At 37.2% G+C, this 18,471-nt stretch overlaps 3 protein-coding genes and 1 pseudogene across 3 annotated transcripts; 2 read left to right on the forward strand and 2 right to left on the reverse strand.

Annotated features, from left to right (window-relative positions):
* Window positions 1-4,034: 4,034 nt before the first annotated feature.
* Window positions 4,035-5,504, reverse strand: LOC120006501 (dehydration-responsive element-binding protein 3). The gene has a single exon (XM_038856557.1). It carries the CDS (start codon window positions 4,977-4,979, stop codon window positions 4,272-4,274), a length of 708 nt encoding a protein of 235 aa, XP_038712485.1. The 5' UTR covers window positions 4,980-5,504; the 3' UTR covers window positions 4,035-4,271.
* A 3,661-nt stretch (window positions 5,505-9,165) lies between these two features.
* Window positions 9,166-12,553, reverse strand: LOC120006502. The gene is made up of 4 exons (XM_038856558.1): window positions 12,248-12,553; window positions 11,783-11,902; window positions 11,611-11,681; window positions 9,166-9,648 (listed from the first exon to the last, which is right to left on the reverse strand). The coding sequence occupies exons 1-4, from the start codon at window positions 12,398-12,400 to the stop codon at window positions 9,417-9,419; spliced, it is 576 nt and encodes a 191-aa protein (XP_038712486.1). The 5' UTR covers window positions 12,401-12,553; the 3' UTR covers window positions 9,166-9,416.
* Window positions 12,554-13,299: 746 nt separating this feature from the next.
* LOC120006064 lies at window positions 13,300-16,373 on the forward strand (annotated as a pseudogene).
* A 92-nt stretch (window positions 16,374-16,465) lies between these two features.
* LOC120005332 (E3 ubiquitin-protein ligase ATL42-like) lies at window positions 16,466-18,022 on the forward strand. The gene has a single exon (XM_038854916.1). It carries the CDS (start codon window positions 16,718-16,720, stop codon window positions 17,954-17,956), a length of 1,239 nt encoding a protein of 412 aa, XP_038710844.1. The 5' UTR covers window positions 16,466-16,717; the 3' UTR covers window positions 17,957-18,022.
* The last annotated feature ends 449 nt before the right edge of the window (window positions 18,023-18,471 follow it).

An 18,471-nucleotide genomic window follows, 5' to 3' on the forward strand; every position in this document is an offset into this window, starting at 1 on the left:
CATCTCTCATATTATAATGTATTTTCTGAGTCTAAAAACCAATAACAATGGCTCACAAAGAATAAATATGTGCGGCCCTGTCGCCTAGAGAAGACAATGTAACAAAATTGAAACGTTTACCCTATAATAATTAAGTCGACCTCATTCTTATATATATACTTTAAACGGGGGGGTTGGCCTATCACCATCATCTTTTTTTGTTTTGTTCACGACAACTAATAAATTATGGGTCCATATATTCGAACAGCTATTCATATATGATATATGTATGCATTGAAAGACAAGTCCCAAAAGATTGTAAATAATGTCCATGCAGACTTGTAATAAGATATCTGTCCTCTCTCAAATTTATGGTGCTCATCACTCTTGGGTTTACCATGTACCATCAAATCATCCCAACCAACCTTCAATATATAACACTGGAAAATATACTTACATGTGTATATATATTAACACCATTGAACAAAAAATGGATGCGTGATTTCATATGAATTATGTGCATCTATTTTAGCATTTAAGAAATATAGTTTGGACGATAAATGTTGGGGTTCTTAGCATTTTCGCAAGTGGAAATATATACTTATAAAAGCGAACCAATAATTAGGAATATATATTGCTTGCTTGTCGTGTGATTAGTGTGCTAATTAATTACATACCAAATTCCAATGTGTTCTGAAATATAGGCTTTCAATTAAATTATTGTCGGGAAAGAATGATTCGTTGGGTTGATTTGACTTGTATTGAAGGCTATGACAATTACGACTTAACTTCTATACATATATACATTACAATGAAGCAACCTAATAGTATTATAAAGCTAACTATAGATGGCTAGAGTGTCACATATAATAAGAAAACTTGTCCACAAGATAAGAAAATATATAAACATAAGCTAGTGGCACCAAAAATAATTAAATATAATAGTTAATTAAATGAAAATTGTCCACGACCATGCGATCATTGTCTTTAATAAAGTTACTAGTAAAATTGAACACAAAAAAAACAGTGAAAACTATTTACTTTCACCATGTATGGTATGGGGACCCAGAAGAATGAGGGAAAAGTTTGAGTTGGAAATTAAGTAATTTTTTTTGTGTTGGAGGTGTGTGGGTTGTAGGGTTTGGATTTCTAGTACGTACAACTAAAAATCTCTACACATGGTGTGACAAACGCGTCCAATAATGAGCGATCGATATTGAAGTGGGCTTTCGAGATTTGGGAGTCTCTGATTATACATACATACATGTATGTATGTATATATATTTATGTAGGTATGTACATGGGTTGTGGGGTTTAAGATATATTTGGTGTCTGCAAAAGAAGATTCGCAAGAAAGTTTAATCTTTTTGCTTCTATTAGTGTTTTTTCCAAGAAAGTATTTGTTGTCTGTCACGAAATGAACAAAAACTTGTAGCAAAAACATGAATGCCAGGCTTTTCAACTTTGTAAACAAAAGTACGCATGAATATATATATATATATAGATGCCAACAAAAACTATATATGTTTGCATAATTGAAATAAGATTGAATTTTTTTGCTTTAGAATCATAGATCGAGATTTTGTATGCCCCTGTATGGGGCATTGCCATGATTGATATATAAAGCATCTATGTATATATGTGTGTGCGTGTGTGTTTGTGTAAAGGTTGCTTTGTCTTTCAAGTGAATTTTTTCATTTTTTTTGGTTTGTTTTGCATGGATAAACTATATAATTATTTGAGAAATTAATCTATAAACACCCTTTAATTATAAGAATCTCATTATAACTTATACAGAGGCGATTAAATGAAAAATTAAAAGCTTTAGAGTATAAACAAGGAAGGTATAGGTAAAGGTGACAACATCTTAATTGCTACAACAAATAATTTGATAAAACCGTTGTATGTTATGGGCACTTGATGATAAATTCATTTTAGTCCTTACTTGATCAAATATCTTTTTCTTTTATGAGTGTAACCCATTAAGTTTTTTTTTTTTTTTAAAAGGTAAAAATATCCATTACTAACAAAAAAAAATGTAGAAAAGACACAAAAAATACAACCCACAATTCAGTGATACCCTCACTTACAACTTGATACTTCCAATACAACTCAACTCAATCCCACACTCCCGGCCGGAAAATGCATCTTAGAATGAGTGCGTCCCTCTAATTAACTTTAACATAGGCCATCCTTTAAGATGTAAATTATAGAATATAATATGTAACAGCCCGGCCCTCAAGTCTAGTGACACTTTGTCCGCTTTGGGCCTAATTGACCATCACGACTTTGTCTTCCTAGAAGGTCACCCATCCCAATATTACTTCTAATATTATATTCTGTGCTTCCCCTCAAACATTGTTCGATGTGGGATAGTGAATATGCCTCCTGTACCACATGCTGTACCCCCTCAGGAGCCGTACAACATGCCGACACACGGAGCCCACATAATATGTCAAAATTTTAAATTAGTAACAAACATTTTTCCCGTATGAAAATTTGTATGGACTGGAGTTGAGAGATAAAGCTGTACGAATCAACATATGGGCTGACTTAAAGTGGACAAAATGTTACTAATATGAGGGATGGAGTATTACAGTTGTCACTCAGCCGGATTAGATGTTTGAACAATGAAGAGCATGCCATGAACCTGGGCCAAATTCGGAGATGAGAGCATGTAGATCTAGATCTACTATTGTTGTTCGCTTTTGAACCTAACTAATAAGATATGTGATAGCCTAGGATAACACAGGTGAGCTGTCGGAAATCTTCTTCAGCCACAAAACTACCTCGCATGTTGAGTAGGAATGGACATGATTAGGGAAACAAAACAGAGATTAGTCAAGTAATCAGGAAAAGCAGTGAAGGCAGGGAAGATATGGAATGGAACGCAGTCAGTTAAATAGTAGTGTTTATTTACCATATTTGGAAAGTAACATATTGGGGATGACAATAATTAATTAAATAATATGTTTAAATATATTCCTGTCTACATTCTTAGTAAATATATTGGCAGATACGACAGAATTAAGAGCTACCCCAAACCCTGATTTAAAAAAAAAAAAGTTAAAGAAATAATATTATAATAAAGGAATAATGATCTCATAATAAGCGAAGAACAGTTGCTGTGTTGTCGTGTTCTCCACCACATATATTTGCGTACGTGTCAAATATTCATGTCTGACAAGGATTGTACGGTGGTTTTCCCTACAGTTTCCCTATTTAGATTTTAGGGTGATAGATAGCTCCATAAATAATTTATTATGGAAATTCAGAGTTTTCAACAACTTAATCATTTGAGAGAGAGAGGGAGAGGGAGAGGGAGAGGGAGGGAGTACAAATGCCAACTGGATTCCTTTGTTGATTTTTGGGTAGATTAGGACAAATGCAATGGTGAAGTGGTATTGGGTCAACAAAGATGTTGTCTTTTGCTGATGTGGCTGTATTGTAAAATGTGTTTTGCTTATGTGGCTGTATTGGGATAAGTGTTTTGCTGATGTAGATGTATTGATATTTGATATTTTGGTGTAGTTTTGTTGTGGATAATATGGAGGAATGGAATGTTGTTGGGTTGGGTGGAAAGATAAAGTGTGTGGGAAGAAAAGGTGTATAGAAATTTGTGTTTTGCTGATGTGGCTGTATTAAAATACGTGTTTGACTTGATTTTTTGTGTAATAGAGGTGAGACCGGATCAACAAAAATGTTGGCCCAACAACCTAAATCCTATTGCATTTGCCCTTAGGCTACTTTCTTAGGATAATACTTGAATGAGATGTTTTAGACTTTTTAGTGTGTACTGTTGATCTCATGTCCTCCAAAATAGAAATTCAAAAAGGAGAAAGATTCACCTTGTTTTTGGCATATGCTCAATCATTCATTCTTATCCACTTAATCCTTTATTATTACCTCTATAATTAAAAACATATATAACTCCAACTTGTCCTGATGATCTTGCTTGTAGCTCAAAGTGAGTAAGTGAGTGTGAGTGTGAGTGAGGGGGTTGGGTTGGGTCCTTGATGAATTATCACAATCACCCAACCAAAAGGAGGAATTAATGGCAATTCGAATGTACACTGTAGAGAGTTTAGATTCATAATTCATTCAAGACGGTACATGTACAATCACAAACAGACACAGAAAGAGACGGATAAAAAATGGATATTTAGACCTTCAAAGTTAAAAAAAAAACAAACATGAAGGCTAAAATCCTTCCCTTCAGAAACAAACAACTTCATCAGAAGCAGAAGAAGGAAGAAGAGGAGGAGGACACATGCATTCACAAACCTCACACACTAGAAATCCCACAATAGACCTTGGTCAAAGCTGTACGGTAAAAAACTCTCCGGCACTAGCGTTGACTGGCCACAGACATACTCTGTATTCTCCGCACTCTGCAACCACGGTGGAGGAGGATACAACCACCCCTCCAAATCGCTCCTCAACTCGTCCGGGTCATTGTAACTCGTCCCCAGCCTCGGCAACTCAACAATCTCGCTCAATTCCTCTGACCCAGGTGACAATTCCAGTGCAGAAACTATTGACGACAACGACGATGAACTCGACGAGGACGGCGAAGGAGACACCACTAATTCATCCATCTGTGCAGCCTTTAAGGCCGCAGCCTGAACGTCCCTGGGAGCGAGAGAGGCCGGGCGAGGCAGCGAGTCAACAAGCTCAGGGAAATTAAGAATCGCTGAGTTCCCCTTTATGCTTAAAGCGGCAACATCATGCGCTCTCGCAGCCATCTCTGGAGTAGGGAAGGTACCTAACCAAATGCGTGACTTCTTGCGTGGCTCACGAATCTCGGAGACCCACTTGCCCCAATTTCTCATTCGGACCCCACGGTACACCGGGTGCTTGCTCGAGTCCCGGTTTCTTTTGATCCTTTTCGGGTCCTGTACATTTGGGGTTTTCGTTAATTGATTGGACCCGCCTGACGAGGGTGACGATGGAAATGAGTTTGCGCAACTTTCCGTCTCAGAATTTTGAGGTTCACTCATAGCTAGATATATGGTAAAAACACGGTGTCTTTTTCCTCAGAGGACTTAACACAAACAGCTTTTCTGCGCCAAATTGAGAAAGATTAATGAGAGGAAAAGAGATGGGAATTGCTATAAAGGGGAAGGAGAGGAGGGAATTGCACATTGAGGCATTTTGTATGCTATCAATGCTTTGCATAATGACTTGCACAGAGTGCACTTATAACCATTGAGAGAGATGAAGGACCCACAGTAGAGATGGGGCACCCTGCCCTTATAGAAGGTCATGTTGGGACCCTTCTCTCTGGTGTACCCACGCAACCCACCAATGATTTTTGCTTTTCAACCCCAGTTTCACCTATGAGACACTGTTCATTTCTCCCCCTTATTTTGTTCTTGGTCTCACCCTATTCACTACACTACAATCCGTCTAACACATCCCCCATTTAATTAATCAGGCGCGTAGAAAGGTTGGTCTGGTTACTTAAACGCCTATAGGCTCTAGTGTGTGAGTGTGTTCTATTTTAATATGCATCGGTTTTGGTTCTTTGTGGCATTTTATCGAACACGTCTGTCAATACAACTTTTTTTCTTAAAGCGCATTCATTGTAGTGGCTTGTCAGTGCTGGAAATTACACGTTCGTCTAGCATAATCTAACTGCTTCGTTTATAAGCAAAGCAACGTTCAACTCTTGAAGATGCATTTTCATAAGCTTAAATATCATTGACGACGTTTCATGAAGAGCATATGTGTGTTGGAGAGTGACTCTATACGAAAAGTATATTTAATGTGTTTGACTGAAAATTTCAAGAAGCAGTTTGGTAAATGTCATGCTACCATATTTGGTGGGATTTTTTTCACACATATTTTTTGGTTGGGGGTGGGGGTCTTAAAAAAGTGGAAAATAGTCAAAATACACGTAAGGGAGGACATTGAAGGGCACACCATTTGACATTTTAAATAAATTCCAAAAAGATCTATTTATTTATTAATATTGAGGAGAAAAAATAAAATAAATGGACAAAATTGAGGTCCTCTCGTTAATTTATTTGGGCCAATTCGTGTAGGAACTAGAAACCATGCAGTAGTGAACGACTCTAGGAGATCTTCTCATAGGCCCCAATAATAAACAAAAAAAAACAAAAAATAAATGGGCACACCCATTACTTTGATTCGAATATTCATTTTAAAAGAGAACAAGTAGGACAACTAGATCAAGTGATCACACACGGTTCTTGTTTGCTAATTGATACAATTAAACTTTGTATTATGATGTCGATCATGTGAGGACAAACTTGGTTCAATGATTTAAGTTTTGTTTTTCCTTCAATTTTTTTTTGAAATATCTTTTGAATATTTTAAAATTAAAACATGTCATAAGACTCACTGTCAGATCCGCACACATAGATCATTTTTAAGAGAAATATTAATATTTCACAAGAAACAAAAAACAAAAAACAAAAAACTTTGTATTACGTACTAAATCAATTACGATCCAATAAAATGTTTTTAAGAGTCGGTTTCACGTTACGTTATATGGATGGCCAAAATGATTGAGTTTGATCATCTTCAAAAGATGAGTGTATAACTCAAAAGCTTAATTATTAGTGGAGTTGATTTGATTAGATTAGTACTTATAATTGCATCTCTCATTCATACAATGAATGGTAATATCAAATCATATTGGATTCATCCACACTTCTACGTACGAGTTTAAGGGTCATTCCAGTTTCAATAAGCGGCGTCCACTCAGTTTATCATTGTGGGGTCCAGTCTGATTTTTTTCCACTTTGGTAAATAAGTTTGACGGCCCTGATTGAAATTGCAGAGTATCCTGCATTCCTGCTATACCCCTTGTCCAACCTTTCTACCTACTAATATATTTCATGCCTTGCATTGGTGCATGATGAGAAGATTTAGTTGTTAAAAGAAAAGACATTGATTGATACGATTAAACAGAATGCATGGGCAATTACGGCATGCATGGCCCCAATTTAAGAAAAGTAGTTAAAAAAGAGGGATTAAAAGGAAGAAATCAAGCAGCCAAATCGTAAATAATTAAAATAATGAACTATTATGTGCTAGATTCACCTAATTAATGTATGATTAATTACTTTATCAGTACGTAAAATCTGGGTTAGATACGCACAAATCAATATATGGAAGGTAGCATAGGAAATCTTTGCAAAATTACAGGTGGGTCCGAAAATCCCAATTGCATATGACTATATATGAGGCTCCAAACCAATTAAGGCATTGGGTTTGGGTCCCAACCCTTCTTAACATCGTGGTTGCACCCACGGCACTGTCAAAGGGCTCGAAACGTGGGGACTCGCAATGGACCATGGTGTAGTTGGGTTTAATTGTAATAAATGAAGTAAACCCCACTTGATTAAATCATGACTTTCCCCTCCTAACAAATCAAGGACACAGCACTTAAAAGCTCTCTATAATTTTACGAATCTTCTTGAATCACATCATCATCATTGATCCAAAGCAAGATTAATTAATTTGTATTATTGTGAATCATCAAAGCAAACCCAAGTTTTAATTTTTGATTTTGAAATTTATTGTGATTTGGTTTTGGTAGATTAGCTCTTAATTACCTTGTCTTCAAGTAGCAGCATAAGGACACAAAGTTTGCTGTTGCATTTGTTGGGTTTGAGATTTTTTTTTGTCTAATCGGTTATCTTTTCGAACTTAGGGCGTAATCTCATCCGAGGTTGAGAGTTTGCTTTTAAAATGATGTTATTATTTCGAAGTGGTTTGTGTTAAGTATCGACCCAACTAACTTGTCAACCGGGCTTGCGTGAAACTAGCCTGCCCGAGTGTGAGCTTAGCGTTGAGTTATTATCGGTTAAAAAATAAATAAATATCTATACCTACAAAATTATATGTAGGGAGTGTTTTTGTTAGGAGTACAGTTTGCCTTGCAAGGCATGAGTCCTTGGTACCTCAAATAATTAATATCAACCTCCAAACTGCGTCCTTTGACAACTAATCATCGTCACCAAGAATGCATGTTGTTCTCGCAAGAAGCTAAAATTGTACCGTGAGACAGCTGAGTTGTTGTCCCATAATTGATTTGAAACTCAAAATCCACCACCACACATTCTGATTGATGACACTCTGATTTTCAGTGACCTCAAAACCTCGTTTTGATCATGATATCTACCAGAACCAAACTCATCAATAACAAAAAAAAAGAAGAAAACCCACATTAATGTCATTGTACACGCAAATGGGGTAGTGAGGACTTTTATCGAACACTTGGTGTGCATACTGATATTTCTGGACAAAGCATGTGAAAATGAAGTTATTTTACACCGATATGGTATTAATGACTGTTCAGCACAATCTGGAACGGTTGTCCCCTTCAGAATCAATGATACGTTCATTGATAGCGCATTTGACCCTCCCTCCCTCCATCGCTGTTTGAATAAGTTTTTAGAAGTCAGTCCAACATGGTCTTTTGAATCCACACAGTACCACATTTTTGCCATTTCAGGCCCGCTTGTTTGTCACTATGGTCACGTGTTATTGCCCATAGATATGCATGGCCGATTCATCTTAATTCACTTCAACACATTAATTTGATGAACAGTCTTCACACAGAATTGTATTGGTGTTCCAACGTAATCCATGCATGTAATTGGCTCTTTTCTTCTTCAACACATTGATTTGATGAACAGTCTTCACACAGTATTGTATTGGTGTCCCAACATAATCCATGTATGTAATTGGTTCTTTTCTGTGTTTTATATTTTTTTGGTTTTTCAATTATCCGTAGATTCTTTAAAGAAATAAATAATTATTTTTATTGATTAATCAATCAATTCGGTTCGGTTATGATCAATATTTTTGCACACCCCTAACTGTTTGGGGTGCTACCACTGTCAGAAACTCACATTGCTCTGTTTCTGTACGAGTTCCATAAGAAAGGTCCAGATTGACCAGATCAGTGACTTCTGTAGATGCACAGTTACAGTATGTTCATCCATGTATGGGTGTGGATAACGATAATGTCAGAAACGCATGCAACACAGCCCTATTGTACGTCGTATGGTCCTATCATTCACAATCTAATTACAAACAATACAATACCAATTAGAATTCTAATGACAGAGAGATTAATCCTATGTTAACATGACCTTTCTTTCTTAAAATAACAAGATAACTTGATAACATGCCGGAAAAAAAAAGAAGTGAACTGTAAGCGCAAAGGTTCAGTATAAGAAAGCTATTCTGATCATGTTCATGTGGAACAACATGGTCTCAGAAAGTTAGATGCTTATTGAATCCATTAAGTTACACAGTACATGTCTATCCCCATTTATTGGTTGTTTCGGAGTATCGCAACACTGCAGTTTTTTCTTTTTCTTTTTTGTAATTGAATGGGAAGGAATATAAATAAACTGGTGTCTAGAAATACAGCAGTAGAAGAAACAAAGGTTCCCTTACCCTTTCCTTCTCTTGGGACTTAAAATGAAATCATCATCGTCACTTTCATTCATGATTCTCTTCTTTGCTTTGACATCACCATTCTTTGATGGCTGTGGCTTCATCTCTGACCGGGACGGTGGGGGAGATTTGATGGGAGTTCCTGTCCGAAGTTGCTTCTGCTTCCTCTGCTTCTTCTCGAATGCCTTTTTGGCTCTTTCAGGGGACAACAAGCCATGTTCCATCATCCTGAGTAAACAGAAGTATATCAATGCTTTTGTAACTAACTAGCTTTCAGCAGTTTCCTACCCTGCCAAGGCCAAAAAATGATGAGAAGTGCAGAAACTCTCAAGTCTTAACATACCTACAAAAACAAAACAAAGTTTGCCCCAGTTTTGGATGACCGTGTCACGCAACTCATAGCATGCATAAACACGATTATCATAGCAACCCTGTATTGAAATTGGTGTAGATGCATGGTTATTGGTTAATGCTCGGTAACTCCATCCAAAATCATTACCACTCACCTTTACTTTTGATCTCATTTTCCTCCTCAAACAATTATAACTCATTTGTACTAGGTAAGTTGTCCAATCTACTATTTAGCTTGTAGAAATCAATACTTCGATATTTGATTCTATATGAGGAATCTGAGATTGCAAACTCCTACATTGAACAAGATCGCTCGCTTCCATAGGTTTTACTACAGTAGGCAAATTCATATACTGGTTAATATGAGCTGTCCAGCAGAAAGATATAGTTTGATCTCATCATCCACAACCGCGGATAACATGAGTACATAAAACTCAACATTTACAACAGTTAAATCTTACAGCATAATAAGCAACACTCTTCCAACACCGGATGAGTCTGCTTAAGTTAATTCAGACAATCTAGTAATAACGAATATAGCCCAAAAGATTCCAGAGCCGGTAATAATCTCACAAAGTCCACGCAAGCATTCAAAACCTGGCCAATTTTCTGCATTAAATGTTTTCCTGTATCTCTTATTAGAGAGGGCGCAGTTTATGATTCTAATATTATTCGAAAGTTAAATAAAATGCATACTGACTACCAAGATTTCTGCTGTGATATCACATTATTAGCAAAGAATTTAAGGTGCAAAACGCCAATGACATGGCAAAACAAACAACAAATAAACTAATTATTAAACTTGTGGGCAAAATGCATCCACATTTGAGAGTTATCTACAATGAATTCAAGAGTACTCATCCTACTCAAAACGTTTTTGACCTATAACCTTGAACAGTTTTGACCCACCAAATCACTTGTACTGAACTAGAAAGAGTCTAAACGAAGATGTATAAAGAGGATCAGCAACTACATAATAATTTAATTACATAAATCCCCAGCCTTTCCAGTAACCAAATAAAGCTAATGGTAGGACACATTTATAATATTACGGCCATCAAAAAGTCCCAGAAGACTATCCAAAACTTGCTCATAGTCTAAGCCTGGAGTCTCATATTCTCTTCTTAGCCTTAAGAGGCCGGTTACTAGTTCTCAATACAATACCATTACAGTTACTAACTTCAATTCGTTCATTGTTCGGGATTTCTAAACAGCCACTCCAGCCAGGCATATAGTCTAAATCTGGAGTCTCATATTCTCTTCTTAGCCTTAGGAGACCGGTTACTAGTTCTCAATACAATACCATTACCGTTACTCGCTTCAATTTGTTCATTGTTTGGGATTTCTAAACAACCACTCCTTCCAAAAAGAGCTGGCCTATATTGTACTTAGAAATTATAATTTAAACTATAAAAATCCTCTTTAGTTACCCCTCCTGGACCACGAATGCACTGAAAACTCCAATTTCGACCATGTGGACATTTCAGAATCCAGACCTGGAATCAACAAGGAATGGGAAAAAACAAAAGCGCTGAAAATTCTCTCAATAAGTTCACAGCCGGATAATCTAGAGTCTTATACTTTCTGGCTAGGAAGAGAAACCTCACTACCATTCAAGTCAGTTCCCCAACCTAATGTCCCCAAACCCTGGAACTCCTCATTTAGAGCCTCATGCTACTGTCACCAAAAACAACCTAAATGACAAAATAACACCTAACGATGACGAATGGCAGGGAATTAAGTTTACTAATTCTATAGTTCAAATATTTAAAAATAACTTCAAAATCCTGTAGAGTTGGGACAAAACGATAAACACTGCATGAATACTAGAAAACTCACCAAAATTCTGCCATTTCACTAGTTGGTATCTGTTTGGACAATGACTCGTAAAATATCCTTAGGGGTTCTCTCTGTCAATGGTAAGAAACAACAAACACAAAAATGAGTGCTACAACTCATAGACATCAATATCCAAACTCAAAAACAGAAAAAGCAGTATCGATTGCAGAACCTCTTCTGGGCGATCATATTTTTGGCCCGCCAAACTGAAGACTTTCTTCTCTCTCACTTTTGTAGTTTTTGTTGTTGTTGTTGTAGTTTTTGATGAAGATGATGCACCTTTTGATTTTATCTTCACATCCAAAGGAAAACATAAGAGAACTCATCACACCCATCAAAATTGGACATAATTGGGAACAGTCAAAGAAGCAAAAGCATCCAATTCCACTAGAAAAACAAAAGGATTCACTCCAAGTCAAACAATCTATTTCAAATTATTCTAATTCATTGAAAAACACCAAAGCTAATCCACATTCACCTCATTTTCTCAATTCATAGTAGATTAGAAAATCCAATTCTTAAACTTCAGTCAAGATGACTAAAAAAATCACAGATCCATACAAACAGATCACCAAATTGAGATACCAATCAATAACAGCATAACCTTATCGATGAAAGCTATAAACTTCATAAGTACCTCAGTTTTCGTGACAGTCACAACGGATTTGTTCCTAGAATTAACAAGAGACTGCTTATCAGAGCTTTCGATCTTCTTCTTGTTCACGGAAGCATCGAACTTTCCCTTTGAAGGACCATCTTGATTGGGCTTGACCTTCAAAACACTCGCCATGTCTCTCCTCCTCTATCTATCTATCCATCCATCCATTCATCAATCAATCAATTCCTATTTCCACAAATCCCCTTATATTTCTCTTCTGTATAAATTTCAGAATCAAATTATTAAAAAATAAAGAATGAGAAAAAAAAAGAAAAAGAAAAATTAGGCAGACATGTAAACGCTGTTGGTTATTGGTTAATGTCGTTAAAAACTACTTTTTGGTAAGGGAAGCAATGGGAAAGTATGGAATTACCCTTTCGATATTGGCTTCGTATGGGCAGAAAGAAAAGGATAAAATGGTCATCTTGTTCGTTTCGTAGGGTTTTGAGAAAGGTTAAGGTACGACCATCCTCGGTGTAAAACACAGCCTTTAACAAGAGTTGGATCCAAAGAAATACGAAACAGGTTTCTCCAACGAAGAGTAAAGCCCAACAGGCCTGGTAAATCTATATGTTAGAGTGAGAGCCCGTAAAGCAATACGGAAGGCCCAAGGCCCAACCACACGACGGCAGAAGCGAAAAAGACAAAAAGTCGTATATCCGACTCTGGAGGGTCATAGAAAAAAGAAGAAGAAGGTGGCGTTGACTTGTGAACTGAATGTTATTCGGAGGAGGAGTTGATAATTTGATATGGTCGTGTTATATTGCTTGAATTCGTCTTGTTTATCGTGGCTAACTTGGTTGCTATGGTGTTGTGAGAATCCGGGAGCTGTTTATTCTAATTAAGGTTTGATTGCACATCAAGTGTTCGACGAAATGTCAGAGCACCCTGCATCATTCCCTGTCCAATCGAGTCTTCGAAGTTGCTGCCACTCAAATAATTTATAGTCTCTCTTAAACCGACCATGATCATATGAATCTATAAAATGAAACAAAGACAAATGTGGCGCCATTCATGTAAGAAAACTAGACATGGCATCTTCCTCTGTTCTTCTTCGATTGTTTTGCTATGTCTATGCCTCTATGCATACATGCCTAATTCGGTCTCACCAACTTAGTTCACTATCTACAAACTACAAAGAGTGTGTGCTGCGATTTCGAAGTTATCTGATTTTCTCCCAAGGAAGCTTGAAGTCATAACTTCAAGGTGACTCATCGAAAGCTGCATGATGTCAAAATATGACAGAAGGGTATTTCAAGCAACAGATGGAAAATCTTGAAGGATTAACAGGTATTAGTTTTCATTCAAATGTACTTTATATCTCAAACACTTTCTCCACTGCATCCCAGGTAAGTTTCTTTTTCTATTTGAGCATTTAACAGGAATTAATCCCTGGTAAGTTTCTTACATATATAAAAATGGTTGTTATTGGCAGCCAATCGTAAGAGGGTTGCAGAAACTACTCCCATGGCAAGTTGATCTTCCCAAAATTGCGAAAACGGCTTGCATAAAACTGGTGGATGCATTTGTTGATTCAGTGTTTGAATTTGTAGACCAGCCATTGCTTCCATCTCAGGTAACAAACGTTGATAATTTACGTTGCGATGTAACGTTGAGTCTGAGAACGATAAACAACTATATATTTGTTGTGTCAATGTATTTGCAGAGTAACTTTGTACCCGTAGATGAACTAAAAGAAGGTGTTATTATCGCTGCCGGCGCCATTGAAGGAAGGATTCCTGATGATTTCTCGGAGGGTGTCTACATCAGAAACGGGTTGATACTCTTAGTCTATTTAAGCTTTTCGGATGATAAAATGTTGTTTCGCAATAATTACAGTTGATGTTGTTATAATGGCAGATCAAATCCCCTTTTTGGAGGGCTAAAATCAACAACTTCCATGTTTGGAAGGTCAAGTCATGCATGGATTGAAGGGGAAGGAATGTTGCATGCTTTGTATTTTTGTAAACACAGTGATGGGACCTGGCCTACCTCTATAACAACCGATACGTTGAAATGGAAACATACAAGCAAGAGAAACAAAGGAACGAACCTTCTTTTCTTCTTGCTATAGATGGCGATTCACCGGCTGTATTGTCGGCATATTTTCTCAATTCTGTAAGCATACTAATCCATTATGTTTTTCAATTCAATCAGCTTATTTAATTAGCTCATGATATTAATAAAGATAATAATCCTATATTTTGATCTTTTGCAGTTGAGATTTGGAACAGTAAACAAAGAGTTGAGCAACACTAATGTTTTCGAGCACGCGGGCAAGTTCTACTCAATTGCAGAAAATCACATGCCTCAAAGGATTGATATCTTTAGCCTAGAAAATTTAGGCAATTGGAATGTCAATGGAGTGTGGAACAGGCCATTTACAAGCCACCCAAAGGTTAATTTTTCATTACAAATACTGTAAATCTAGTTAATTTTTCATTACAGATACTGTCAATCTATCTCCTTAGTGTATGTAACTCATTTTTAACATCTTCATGTTTTGTTTGTTTCAGAGAGCTCCAGATTCAGGGGAGCTGGTTATTATGGGTGTGGATGCAATTAAGCCTTTTCTTGAAGTTGGAGTCATTTCCAGTACATTCACTTCCTTTCAAGAGCTTCTATAGCAGCAGCATTTGAAAAATTCTCACTTTGTAAGCAATGATGGTATTCTGATATGTATGATTTACGACCTTTTTGTGTGATCAGGTGATGGAAAGAAATTGATCCATAAAGTTGATCTCAAACTTGATAGGTGTATCCTTTGCCATGATTTAGGGGTTACACAGAGGTGATTAAAAGTCTGATTTATTTTTCGGTTTTGGAAATCTATTCCACATATTCAAGGAACTCGTGTTAAAATGACATTAGTTTGATTTTCAGGTATAATGTGATCTTGGATTTCCCACTCTCTCTGGATATAAACAGACTTATTACCGGTGGCTCGTAAGTGCAATCCTTTGAGAACTCCAAAAATTACACAAAATGTGTAAAAAAATAACTTCTGCTGTGTTAGTCTGTTGCTATTGAGGCTTTCCACTTTAATGTAGTTTACTGCAGTACAATAAGGAAGAATATGCAAGGATTGGGATGATGCCTCGTTGTGGTGACGCGGAATCAGTCAAGTGGTTTGATGTGGAACCAAATTGCACATTTCACACTCTCAATTGTTTCGAGGATGGTGATGAGGTAAGCACAAAGACTATCAATGTTTTCTGTAGATGATGTGATAGATTGTTCAAATTACAGATGCAGAAGTGGTTTTTATGTGCACAGGTTGTGGTGTGGGGATGTAGAGCCGTTAAATCAATTATACCAGGATCTGGTCTAGCAATGGATACATTTGGACGGTTTGATAATGCGACAGAAGAAAGTGAATTGTTTTCGCGTGCGTATGAATGGAGACTGAACATGAAATCTGGAGAAGTGAAAGAGAGATATCTTACTGGAACTAAGTTCTCCTTGGACTTCCCAATGATCAATGGAGACTTCACTGGCCTTAAAAGTAGATTTGGCTACGCTCAAGTTGTCGATTCCATTGCAACTTCTGCTTCAGGAATACCAAAATTTGGAGGACTAGCCAAGCTATACTTTGAAGAACAGGACAGTGAGCAATCTGAAGGTCCTATAAAGGTGGAATCTCACATATTTGAGAACACTTTCTGCACTGGAGCTGCTTTTGCACTGAAAGAAGGCGGAGTTGATGAAGATGACGGTTGGATCATCACCTTTGTTGACAATGAAGACACCAACATGTCTCAAGTGAGTTCACTTCTTTGCTTCTGTTATAATGTTGCTTTACAGTAGAATTATAGATATTGTTCTTGCAGGTTTTAATAATTGACACAAAGAAGTTTAGCAGTGAACCAGTAGCCAAAATTACGCTGCCGTGCAGAGTTCCATACGGTTTTCATGGCGCTTTCATGCCAATACCCGTACAGATTTCACAAAATTAGTCCAAAGTGTTCGATTATTATCTATTAAATTAATAATCTTTTAGTATTAAGCGTAGAACAGTCTTTCAGTCACAATAAGAAACCCGTCTCCAATTTTCCTTATGCTTTGTCCTCTTTGTTTACTTTGATTAATCTTACATGGTATCGGAGCGGAGATACGAATGAAGGAAGAATACAAAAATGCTTTATTTGGACGGCTGCATTATACAAAACATAATCCAAGTTCTGATGTCCTAACAGGACAAGATTGCTGTTTTAGTAAACTTTTTCAAATGAATACTGGAAAATGATGGGGCAGCCATACATAGACAAACCAGAAAAAGTTTCTGCTTACGCCCGTTCTGTCATGAGAATCCCTAAACGACAGTCAGTCTAAACAAAACAGAAACCATTGATAAGCTATATCTCAAGGTCAAAGAATCTATTCACATCTGATACTGGCAGGCATTTACAGGAGTTTTCTTTCATCAGAAGTTTCAGACGTCCTATACCCATGAATCAATCTACTCTGCTGATATTCGTTCTCCGTTCGTTCTTCTTCCATGTAAAAGCTGAAACTGCAGTAAAACCTACCACTGATTCAGTTCTCCATCCACTCCATCCAAGCCTTGCATTAGTTATAGGAGTCCTTGCAGTCGCATTCTCTTTAACTCTTCTCATCATTGCCTATGCAAGATTTTGTCATACACCCAACTTAGGCACCCGTAACCAAAACATTCAAGGACTAATTCGATCAAGGTCTCAGTTTTCTGGGATCGATAGGACGGTGATCGAATCAATCCCATTTTTCAGGTTTTCTTCACTCAAGGGATCGAAAGAAGGCCTAGAGTGCGCGGTCTGCATATCAAGATTCGAAGACAGTGAAGTTCTTCGCTTGCTGCCAAAGTGCAGGCACGCGTTCCATATCAACTGCATTGATCAATGGCTAGCAAGTCATTCTAGTTGTCCTCTTTGTAGGTACAAATTCGACGGAAAAGACCTCAAGAGCTTCACATATTCAAACAGTTTGAGGTACTCGAATTTCTATAACCCTTCGAATCTAGCTGAAGATCCCAACATTGAGCTGTTTGTGCATAGAGAACAAGACCATCAAGGCTCATCAAGATCTAACATCAACAGCTTGATAAGCGAAGAGAAAGGAAAGAAGGAAGAGACTCTCATTCAAGCTGATGGCGATGGGGATCGTAGACTGCTGCTGCACAAATTCAAGCACAAGATCATAGTCTCGGACGTCGTGATCAAGAACAGATGGAGTGATGTTAGTTCTTCTGACTTGCTCTTCTTGAACTCTGAAATGCTTAACATTATGTCAAGCAATAGGTTCTCTAAACATAATGGCTTCTCCATTGATGACAGTATGGACAAGATTAAGGAAGATATAGAGAGGAAGAGATTATATGAGTCCAAGTTAAGTAGAATTGATAGAAGTCTCACAATTTCAGCTTCAAATCTCCCTTCCACTTCCTTCAGTGACACAAACTCATTGAAACTGTTCGATCCTGTCCAGAAGAGATCGCAGTCTGAGATCACAAACTTTTCAAGATTCAAACAGTTGAGTGTCAAGAACAGAAACAGTACAGAATCATCATCACCTGGGACATTAGACAATGGAAAGGAAGAGAGAATTAGGAGTCTTTGGTTGCCAATTGCGCGACGAACAGTTCAGTGGTTCGCTGGTCGAGAAAGAAGCTTAGAAGAATCAGATTGCAGAAAGCAACCTTCAAATGTTTGATTTTGATGTTAACACAGAAATTTTTGCCATTAGTTTTAACATATTTCCAAAGCTTTATACTTCATTGAGTAAACCCAACAACATTGGAATGATTTCTTCACGATTTTCTGAGATTGTGGAGGTTCATAGTTTTGACATTCATAAATTCTGTTCTTGGCAGTTGTCACGCCCAATTTCCAAAAAAGGGGCGAAATAAGGTGACAGAAATACTCCGGTATCAAACGATGGACATGGAACATTGTATAGCAATGACGCCAACTAGTCAAACCAATCCGAAAATCCAAACATCCTATAGCTTTCAACCCCGAGTTTGACTATTCAAATTTGTCTACTTGTTCAATTAGATGCATATCCAACGCGTCTCGACCCTACAAGGACTATAAAAATACGAGAATTTACATCATCTCATATGATCCACCAATTAATCAAACGTGGATTAAGAAACATTAGTACCATGACAATGCTTCTGACAAGGTGGTTGAGCAAAATGGTTTTAGTACGATTAGTCTATAATC

The sequence above is a fragment of the Tripterygium wilfordii genome, chromosome 9 (genome assembly GCF_013401445.1).
Source record: "Tripterygium wilfordii isolate XIE 37 chromosome 9, ASM1340144v1, whole genome shotgun sequence".
In the NCBI taxonomy this organism is placed as follows: Eukaryota; Viridiplantae; Streptophyta; class Magnoliopsida; order Celastrales; family Celastraceae; genus Tripterygium; species Tripterygium wilfordii.

Coding starts and splice junctions, on each gene's coding strand:
- LOC120005332 (XM_038854916.1), top strand. CDS start 16,718: ATGAATCAATCTACTCTGCTGATATTCGTTCTCCGTTCGTTCTTCTTC.
- LOC120006501 (XM_038856557.1), bottom strand. CDS start 4,979: ATGAGTGAACCTCAAAATTCTGAGACGGAAAGTTGCGCAAACTCATTT.
- LOC120006502 (XM_038856558.1), bottom strand. CDS start 12,400: ATGGCGAGTGTTTTGAAGGTCAAGCCCAATCAAGATGGTCCTTCAAAG. Junction 11,903..12,247: donor TGACTGTCACGAAAACTGAG/GTACTTATGAAG, acceptor TTGGATGTGAAG/ATAAAATCAAAAGGTGCATC. Junction 9,649..11,610: donor AGTGAAATGGCAGAATTTTG/GTGAGTTTTCTA, acceptor CTGTTTACTCAG/GATGATGGAACATGGCTTGT.